This window comes from Vespula pensylvanica, chromosome 15, assembly GCF_014466175.1.
Source record: "Vespula pensylvanica isolate Volc-1 chromosome 15, ASM1446617v1, whole genome shotgun sequence".
Classification (NCBI taxonomy): Eukaryota; Metazoa; Arthropoda; class Insecta; order Hymenoptera; family Vespidae; genus Vespula; species Vespula pensylvanica.
Window position 1 is genome coordinate 4,567,129 of NC_057699.1, and position 8,586 is coordinate 4,575,714.

The following is an 8,586-nucleotide window of genomic DNA, read 5'->3' on the forward strand; positions in this document are numbered from 1 at the left end:
AAAAAAAAAAGAAAAACCAGACAAGATTACACATACATACATACATACATACGTTTTATTATTTTATTTCTTCTCTTTATTATACAACGAAATAGGGCATAATAATGATTTTGGATTACCAAACACAATTCCAATTTTAATTTTTTATATACTATTTTATAAGAAACCGTGATTCGCGCGAGAGAGATTACAACTGATGAATAATGAATTACGAAACGATGGAATTCTTGTTTCTCCAGTAAATTTGCTCGCGATATCGAGTTTTATTTTGATTTAATTTAACGCATAAAAAAATTCAGGCAACACACACGTCGTTTTAATTTCTATCCTCGTTAGTTCTTTTTCCTTGCTTCATCTTTTTATTTCTCTTTTCTTTTATTATTTTTTTTTCTCTTTTCTTTTCTTTTCTTTTTTTTTTTTTTACTAATATTATGCATCGCCGTTGCATTATAATTAAAATTTTTATATGAATTCCTCACGTACAAATCCGATACATTTAATTAGGATCGTCGAATAATGCACGATGAACGGCTCCTAAACTTGGTTGTACGTAGCTCGAACTAACGCTTCTTCTTGAACTGGAAGAAAACGCAAAATGATAGATAATTTTCATTATTTATTCATTTATTTTTTAACGAGCGCGCGAGAGATTTCATATGCAGAGCTACAAGTACACTTACTCTGAAATTGATCTGACGGCCGGACCAGTTGGATTATTTTTTGGTCTTGGATTAACGAGTAAACATTTCATCGGATGGCCGTCCAATTGTCTATTGTGATAAGTTTCCACCGCTTTAGTAGCATCCTTTAACGTTTTGTATATAACTTCCGCAGTTCCTGGACGTACTAATCTAGAAATAAGTAATTCTCCAACATCCTCGAACAATTCTTTGATATCCTCTTGGGTGACATTCGCTTGCAAGTTGGATACTACGATTCTGTATCCGGTCGACTGACTCGACGAACTCGAACTAGTTTTTGGTCGAGACAAATGATCCAATCTTGATTTACTTGGAATTGAATCAAGACGCGATTTTACTCCTATATCTCTTTGACTTCTAGGTTCGTAATACTTGGAATCGATTGAATCTTCGGCTAAAATAGTCCTGTAATGAAATGGAAAAAAAGTGTTAGAAAAAGAGAAAGAAAAAAGAACGATTTCATAATCACGATTTCGATCGTTTTCGAATAATTACCGTGATTTTGTACCAAAGGTCCAGTCTTCCTTGTAAGGTGGAGATACAGTCTTTGTCTAATGACATAAAGCGAGTATTATTTCGCTGTACTTGAGAGATTTAGAACATTTATGACGTACGATCGGTAATCGGATTTCTTTAATATTTTGCTTTTTTTACTTACCATAAAAGGATGTGTCATAATTTTATAATCTCTCACTCTTTCTCTTTCTCTCTCAATATCAGATTTACGAGACGGTACGATCCTCGTCACGTTATTACCCGTTGGTTTTATCCATGTGTATGGAGACGAAGGTTTGATACTGAACACTGGAGGCGGTGGTGGAGGCGTTGGAGCATAATCATTGTTGACGGTTCGTCTCAAAGGCATGATATCTACCGCGTAATCTATAACGAAGTAGGGTGCGAAATAAATAGTGTTTCATATTTACGATTCAAAAATCAGAGGCATATATATACATACGTATAAATATATATAGCACACGCTACGTTATAAAAAATTCATACCGTCGTTATAATCGATCGACATCTCGCCAGAATAGTGAGATTCCGCTAAAGAGGGAGGTCTGTAACCTATCGTTCTAGATGGTGGTGGCATATAATTATTCGGTGGCATTACATGCGGCATCATAGGTGGAATCTTATTAGTCGACAAGGAAAGCCTGCCGTTTCTACCAGTTTTCCGCGATATTCCAGAAACTTGAGTTTCTATCCTTTTCAAATGCGAGGCTCGTATCTTATCTAATTTCAATCTCGCGTCGCTCTGTTTGGCGATCTCTGCTAGCTTGTCTCTAGCATCGGTAAGTTTCTCACGATTTTTTTGTATTATCTTGAAACGTGCATCTGTAAGAGCATGGGCGCCACGACCTCTTACCGAACCATTTGCTCTTGACCCTCTGTTGAAGCCACGACGGGCCCTGTAAGTAATAAATTAATTAAATAAAAACAAATGTTGTTCGACGCAACTTTGTTGTAATAAAAATTCAAATAATTTAATTGAACATAAAATATCTTCAAAAAAGTACATCATATGTTGTTAGAAAAGTAATTGTTCTTTTTATTTCCAGAATAGTATAAGTTTTCGATTATGCGTATAACGTCGTAAAACGTTTTATAATCAATGAGAATTTAAAAATGATATCATACTGATGGAAGAGACAGAAGAATTTTTTTTTCTTCCAAGATATCGTACATCTCTTTAAGGTTAGAGGCAAACCGATTATTAAAATAGTACGAAAAAGAAAGTTTAATAAACGATCTTCGAAAAATCCGTTACCCTGTTCTGTTTCTCATGCCTGAAGGTTTAGTTTTTTTAATTATGTCATCTAAACTTAAGCCCATGTCAGCCATACCGCAACAACTGCACTGTACAGATTCAATTGGATCACGAAGCCGGGATTTTATTGATGCGCATACACAAGACGAATTGTACCCCAGTCCGCAAAATTTCATTGCGTACGATATTTACTAGGCGTCCCAATCAAATTCTCAAATCTCCCGCTAGATGGCGAAAGAAAAATTTTCCATTGGTTGGAAAGTCTACTGGTTAATTTATCTCGTGCCTCTTTTGACATACGTGAAATGGTAAATATCTTATAAATAGTAAGATTTTATGAAAAAGCTGAATAATTTAATCCGATTCGGAAATTTGTTCCGACATTCCCAGTTGAGAAGACGGATCAGGATTAAATTATGTCGACGGAGGAGTCAACGCCTCCCGCTATGGATGTAGATACCGCGAGCGATAACACGTCTATAGATGATAAAATAGATGATTTTTGTGAAAATCCAACTAGAGATGCTCTGACGGAAGGTTTAATGAGTTTACTGAAGCCAACCGTTGATCAGTTGGACGAAAGAATTCGTGCTACTAGGTATTCGAATCTTTAGTCAAAATGTTTATAACCTATATGTTGCTGGAACGTCTTAGGATTCCTTAACTCGGAAGTATTACTTTTCTGTTTTATTACTCTTGTAGAATATGTCAGATAGAATTGAAGCAGCGAATCGAATCATTGACGGACGTATTGACGAAAATCAACGAAGCTCTTCAGTGCCCGTTCGAGACCGATTCTTACGTTAAGAAGCTTATAAACGCTAAGCAAAAAATAACGGTAGTAAGCAATATCTTGCAAACGACTCAGGAACGAATAAATAAACTTCATCAGGCTGTAGAGAGAAATACGGCGAAGAGAAAGGCTCTATTGGATCATAGTTCTATGTATAGCGGTACTTCCAATATACAAGAAAAAGAGGAAGCAGCAGAAAACTAAACGTTAGCGTTCGAAGATTCTGTCGAAGGGAAATAATTCGGATACTACCGATTCGCATTTTTCCGTTACACGATTATGGATACTCCTATGGTAAAACTCTCGGACGAGGATCTCGAAACTGTTTACGAACCAGCAGAGGATTCTTTCCTCTTAATAGACGCCTTAGAGAACGATTTGGAGACTTTGAAAGTTATGAAACCGGTTATGTGTTTAGAAATTGGTAGCGGATCCGGTATAGTTATAACCGCATTGGCCATGGCATTGAACAAATATAATCAAAGTTACTACATAGCGGTCGACATAAATCCTTATGCGTGTAAAAGTACGAAAAAAACTGGTAACATTAATTTGGTCAATATAAACGTTATACAAATGGATTTATTAAAAAACATTCGTAACGAGCAAACTTTCGATATTATCGTATTCAATCCGCCGTACGTAGTAACGGAGAGCGAAGAAGTTAGAGAAACAAGATTAGTTTCTAAAACGTGGGCCGGTGGAAATCATGGCAGAGAAGTTATGGAACGAGTATTTCCGCACATTCCTAAATTATTATCGAACATTGGAATGTTTTATCTAGTTGTTATTAAAGAAAATGATCCGAATTATATCCTAGAAACGTTAAAACGTTTCGATATGATAGGCACCGTTGTGAAAGAAAGGAAAGTGAGAGGAGAACATTTGTACGTGATGCGTTTTACCAAAAATACAACTACTCGTTGAATTGGCATTGCGATGTACGAGTGAGATAAAATCGGGAGAAAAAAGATTTGCATTATTCGAGTAATGATTTTTTCTTTTTTTTTTTTTAATGTTGTATATTACATATAATAAACGTTGTAAATACTTCTGTATAATTTATGTTACACACACTACGATCTAAACTTTTGTCTTTATCGTTTACCCATTTTTACTATCATAAAGGAATGACAAAACTGACGTGTACTTAAAGGTAGCATAATTTATTGTATCGTGTCATATGTGAGTGTGTGTGTGTGTGTCTATATATATATATATATATATATATATATATATATAAATAAAACACCGTAGAATCGTAGCGATATGTAACGTATGGCTGTTCTAATGCGCTTACGTCGCGAATAAGAGATTTACGGACGCGGAGCACTTTGAACATTATATTCTATGAAATTCTTTGCATTCCTAATACTTTGGATTATAAATTAATAGCATGTGAGAAAATTAATCTTGGTTCAAGTGATAGCCTTTCAATCACCGTCGATTAATTAATTCACTTCGTTTTTGTTGCTCGTGCTAACCACGTGATTCGTCTTACAGGAGAACAAAAAATTAAATAGCTTACTACGTATCGATGGATTTCGACCTATAAATTCTTTGCAATTTTATATGCAACGCTGCTGCGCTAACGGTCATTAAAATAAGCGTACCTAACAAGAGTGAGAACGCAGCGTAAAAACCATTATTACTCATGCAAATGTTCTCCTCTTTCGAAACTTCGTTTACAAAGGACGACTCTTCGATGTTCTCCAACACTTGATTACTGACTGCACTCAAATCGTCGAGCATGATCACTTTAAAACCACGTCCGACTCTAACTGGATCTGTCAATAGCGGTACCATCGACGCGTTCGAAGGTGCGTAAGATACCGAGCGACGTCTTCTACCTGGTTCGATTTGCTAAAAAGAGAACGAAAAATATACAAATGTTATGTAAAGCATGCGTACGTTTCAGGAACGACTTTACAATCGCATGTATGTATGTATATATACTCGATATGTATACTGTAATACATCATTATATTAGTACAGTTATAATACGCACTTGATTCGATTCCGGACAAGCTTGGCAATCCGTTTTACAAAGTTCCACGTTACATTCGATGAATAAATCCATCACATCGGGGAATTTAAAAGCTTGGAAAAATGCATAGGCTATAATCGAGGCACCTGTATTCCCCGTGTCGTTCGTTTTTTGAAACGCTCCAAACAATTTTGGTTTAAGTATGCAACCACGTTCGTCTGTAAGCTGCAGGGTGTTAGTAGAGCTCTCGTCTCGTGCAACGCAATCGCGTACCTACGTCAACAACAGAATAAGGTAATGACGAAATGTACTTACGACAAAACAATAGAAACAATTCGTCCGTGTACGGAACAATTCGTCGACGATTTATGTATCCACGGAATAGTTAGTCAATGTGCCGAGTTTCGATCATTGAAAATTAGTAAAAACTAATAAAAAGTACAAAAAATAACAGATGAAAAGTAGTCCATAAGCGTAATCGTTGAGGCACGCGCAAGTATTATCGAGTAGAATAATTTCGTATCTCGGATAAGGTGACTCGACATTTTACGCTTCTGCGAATACGTTTCTCAGTGTGCCGATCTACGGAGTAATTCGTCGATGCGCACAAAAGTCGATTTATCGAAAACGGCATCGTCGACGAACTACTTCGTGGAATTATTTTTATCCGACTTGTCGTTTCGATCGAATATTTTTTTTTTCTTTTTTTTTTTTGTAGTTTCGCGATCGAACCATCGTACGGATGCATTTAAGACTTACCTGAAGATCGAAAGCAGGATCTCCTTCCACGGTTACGACCAGCGTCATGGTTTCTCCGATTTTAACCAAACCATCGGCTATCGGAGCGAACGGACCTTTCCCGATTTGTATGTCTAATTTAGCTACCGCCGTGTCACCGCTGAACGTCACGATCTCCTGATTGAGCATATCCACGGATAAATTTACCGAAAGCGCCTTGTTGATGTTACCCTCCCAAAGACAACGTACTCTTCGCACGGTATCCCAGACCTCTTGTATCCCTGGCTCGTTCTGCAAAGATTTTTGTTTGAATGTCTGATAATAGAAAAATAAATGCGTTCGCTGTTGGAACTATCTAGAACGATCGTTGCTAACATGTCGAGGAACGAACCTGCAAGACCAAGACATTTTCCAGATAGGCTTGGCCGGCCTCGCCTTCGAAGTCATTGATGAATTGCGTTCCACAAGAGTCCAAGCTGACGGTGAAGGAGTACTCGGTTTTTCCAGAATTTTGTTCGACGTATCGACAATCTGGATTCATGAAGAAGCCCTGGAAAGAAAGATCGTTTTCTTTCTCTCTTTCTTTTCTTTTGCTTTCTAACGTCATTCCTCCTAATGCGAACGTAATAACGTTACCTTCGAGTAAATGACACCGTCGAAGGCACGATTGAATTCGATGTTGATCGTCATCATCGTCTTGCCACATTCGACCGAGATATTATGAATATGGGGTGGATGTTTGAGATCGTCGTCGGCCTCGTCGTTCTGCGTTACGCCTGCGTAGTTGGGAAAGATAAACGAAATTATGAAGGACAAGGTGCAAGGTAGTGAAAAAAAAAAAAGAAGCAATGGGATCTTACCAGCTCCAGTCGTACCGGTCGTACCAGGACCCGTCGTTCCTCCACCGGGAGCGATGCCAGGCGTTCCAATGGGCGTAGGGAAAGGCGGGGAAGGCGTAGCGCCGGGAGTCGAGTAAGTGTAACCGGCGGAACCGTCTACGGTGCCCGTTGGGACAGGCGTAGGGAATCCCGGGCTGGGAGATGGCTGCGAAACGTAACCACCTTGCGAGTCGTACGTACTACCGGATACGGTACCGGTGGACGAGAATCCTGGTCTTTGAGAGGTATATCCGTAGGAAGTGGTGAAACCGGCGGGAGAGGGATAACCGGCCGATGGAGATACGGAGCTGAAGGGTCTGGAGGACGGAGTACTGGAAGGGAAGCCAGTGGTTTTTGGTGGTAAATAAGTCGTCGAGAAACCACCTGGTTGAGAGGGATAACCACCGACGGGTTGCGAGACTTTTGGCGGTAACGCCGTCGACGGTGGCCTTGGAGTGCTATTAACAAAAGAAGAGAAAAAATGAGAACGAACGATTAGCTCGCTGGTTACGTCAGACCGGGACAATCGTATCAGTCGATTTAACTCGAATCTCGTTTAACAGGCTCTTTCGAAGGTAGCTTGCGCAACGCTAGGCTCTCCTTCTGCTTTTCTCTTTTTCTCGGGCTTTTTCATTCCGATCGCGTGTACCGGGACGATAGAGCTTAGGAGATATAAGAAAGCGACCCGCTTCGAATTGTCCGAGTCCGAGCGACGCCATTAAAGATGCTGGAAGAAAGAATCGTGTACCTTGGACCGCTCGACGGGAAGCCACTGTATTGCGGCGGCAAATAAGTGGACGATTGGGACGTCGAGGGTGTCGAAGAAGGGAAAGTCCCAGGTCTCGTTCCGGCGGATGGATAATTGGAAGGGCCGGTCGTACCTCCGAAGGGAGGAAAGGTGGAAGATTGCGGCCGTGAACCAAACGTCGGAGAACTGCCATAATTATCTTGAGGGATGTAAGTAGAGGACGGACGTAAACTGGTGGGTGAACCATAGAGAGTGCTGGGCGTCGATAAACCGTGAGAAGTATCAACGTTGGGAGATAACGAGTAGGGTACGTTGGACGGCGTGTACAAGGAGGACGGTCTCTGATAAGGATAATTGGTCACTTCGTTCTGACTCGGAGAATAAGCCGATTCCTGTTGGTTGATTCCTGCCGGCTGGAAGGGTCGAGGCTTTTCCGGAGGTCTCTGGGTACTGTACGGCGGCAGATAGGCGTTGTCCGATTGTTGGCGAACTGAAAAAATATACAAGCTCATCGAGAACGAAGATACTCGTTCTTTTGTCATCGCTTCGATCCTCGATATATATGCATGTACGCGTACGCACATATATTTCTCGAGTATGCGAAGGATAAAAAGAGTCGAATAAAAAAACGAAAGGAAATATCGCAAGGGAATGCAACGTAGACGTCGATTTGGATGGTTCCTCTGTCTTTGAAGAGCACCGATTCGTCTTGTAGATCGGCGCGGTGATCGCTGAGATGGAAGAATTATTATCGAGAGTTAATATAAGCGAACTATGGCGAAGCGCGCTCGCACGCGTACTCGTTGCGCGAGTGTGCATTACGAACGTGAAGTTTTGATAGGTTTGCTAGCAGTGTTTCTATCTCGATACGTTATAATGTGGGAAGAGGGAGGGGGAGAGAGAGAGAATGAGCGTGTGCGCGCGTGTATGATAGAGAGAGAGGTAGAGAGATAGAGAGAGAGAGAGAGAG

At 40.1% G+C, this 8,586-nt stretch overlaps 4 protein-coding genes and 1 long non-coding RNA gene across 8 annotated transcripts in view; 3 read left to right on the plus strand and 2 right to left on the minus strand.

Annotated features, from left to right (window-relative positions):
• Positions 1 to 32: 32 nt before the first annotated feature.
• Positions 33 to 2,603, minus strand: LOC122634669. Of its 2 annotated transcripts, none has more exons than XM_043823825.1 (6): positions 2,473 to 2,603; positions 1,704 to 2,113; positions 1,360 to 1,583; positions 1,197 to 1,252; positions 681 to 1,106; positions 33 to 578 (listed from the first exon to the last, which is right to left on the minus strand). In XM_043823825.1, exons 1-6 carry the CDS (start codon positions 2,544 to 2,546, stop codon positions 497 to 499), a joined length of 1,272 nt encoding a protein of 423 aa, XP_043679760.1. In that variant the 5' UTR covers positions 2,547 to 2,603; the 3' UTR covers positions 33 to 496. The 2 variants fall into 2 exon arrangements, with proteins under 2 accessions (XP_043679760.1, XP_043679761.1); XM_043823826.1 differs by lacking the exon at positions 2,473 to 2,603 and adding an exon at positions 2,222 to 2,241.
• A 121-nt stretch (positions 2,604 to 2,724) lies between these two features.
• Positions 2,725 to 3,469, plus strand: LOC122634672 (SNAPIN protein homolog). Of its 2 annotated transcripts, XM_043823831.1 has the most exons (3): positions 2,725 to 2,780; positions 2,863 to 3,070; positions 3,175 to 3,469. In XM_043823831.1, the coding sequence occupies exons 2-3, from the start codon at positions 2,889 to 2,891 to the stop codon at positions 3,467 to 3,469; spliced, it is 477 nt and encodes a 158-aa protein (XP_043679766.1). In that variant the 5' UTR covers positions 2,725 to 2,780; positions 2,863 to 2,888. The 2 variants fall into 2 exon arrangements, with proteins under 2 accessions (XP_043679766.1, XP_043679765.1); XM_043823830.1 differs by having other exon boundaries at positions 2,746 to 3,070.
• A 75-nt stretch (positions 3,470 to 3,544) lies between these two features.
• On the plus strand, positions 3,545 to 4,414 carry LOC122634670 (methyltransferase N6AMT1). The gene has a single exon (XM_043823828.1). The coding sequence runs from the start codon at positions 3,545 to 3,547 to the stop codon at positions 4,190 to 4,192; it is 648 nt and encodes a 215-aa protein (XP_043679763.1). The 3' UTR covers positions 4,193 to 4,414.
• Positions 4,415 to 4,746: 332 nt separating this feature from the next.
• Positions 4,747 to 8,586, minus strand: part of LOC122634666 — a 10,964-nt gene continuing 7,124 nt past the window's right edge. Inside the window, exons 4-10 of one of the 2 annotated variants that reach the window (XM_043823821.1) lie at positions 7,617 to 8,106; positions 6,851 to 7,326; positions 6,627 to 6,766; positions 6,382 to 6,540; positions 6,012 to 6,281; positions 5,274 to 5,525; positions 4,747 to 5,128 (exon numbers count right to left, since the gene is read on the minus strand). In XM_043823821.1, coding sequence (XP_043679756.1) covers positions 4,793 to 5,128; positions 5,274 to 5,525; positions 6,012 to 6,281; positions 6,382 to 6,540; positions 6,627 to 6,766; positions 6,851 to 7,326; positions 7,617 to 8,106 — 2,123 coding nt within the window. In that variant the 3' untranslated portion in view covers positions 4,747 to 4,792. Of the gene's footprint in view, positions 5,129 to 5,273; positions 5,526 to 6,011; positions 6,282 to 6,381; positions 6,541 to 6,626; positions 7,327 to 7,616; positions 8,107 to 8,586 lie in introns of both variants that reach the window. The other variant, XM_043823820.1, reaches the window with a different exon arrangement.
• LOC122634673 lies at positions 5,413 to 6,352 on the plus strand. The gene is made up of 2 exons (XR_006328448.1): positions 5,413 to 5,546; positions 5,971 to 6,352. It is a non-coding gene; the product is annotated as an uncharacterized LOC122634673 (long non-coding RNA).

What these genes read in the sequence shown, in the direction of transcription:
- LOC122634672 (XM_043823831.1), top strand. Translation starts at nt 2,889, where the DNA reads ATGTCGACGGAGGAGTCAACGCCTCCCGCTATGGATGTAGATACCGCG. An exon ending in GAAAGAATTCGTGCTACTAG is followed by an intron (nt 3,071 to 3,174) that starts GTATTCGAATCT and finishes TTACTCTTGTAG; the next exon opens with AATATGTCAGATAGAATTGA.
- LOC122634670 (XM_043823828.1), top strand. Translation starts at nt 3,545, where the DNA reads ATGGATACTCCTATGGTAAAACTCTCGGACGAGGATCTCGAAACTGTT.
- LOC122634669 (XM_043823825.1), bottom strand. Translation starts at nt 2,546, where the DNA reads ATGGCTGACATGGGCTTAAGTTTAGATGACATAATTAAAAAAACTAAA. An exon ending in GGCATGAGAAACAGAACAGG is followed by an intron (nt 2,114 to 2,472) that starts GTAACGGATTTT and finishes TATTACTTACAG; the next exon opens with GGCCCGTCGTGGCTTCAACA. An exon ending in GCCGTCAGATCAATTTCAGA is followed by an intron (nt 579 to 680) that starts GTAAGTGTACTT and finishes GTTTTCTTCCAG; the next exon opens with TTCAAGAAGAAGCGTTAGTT.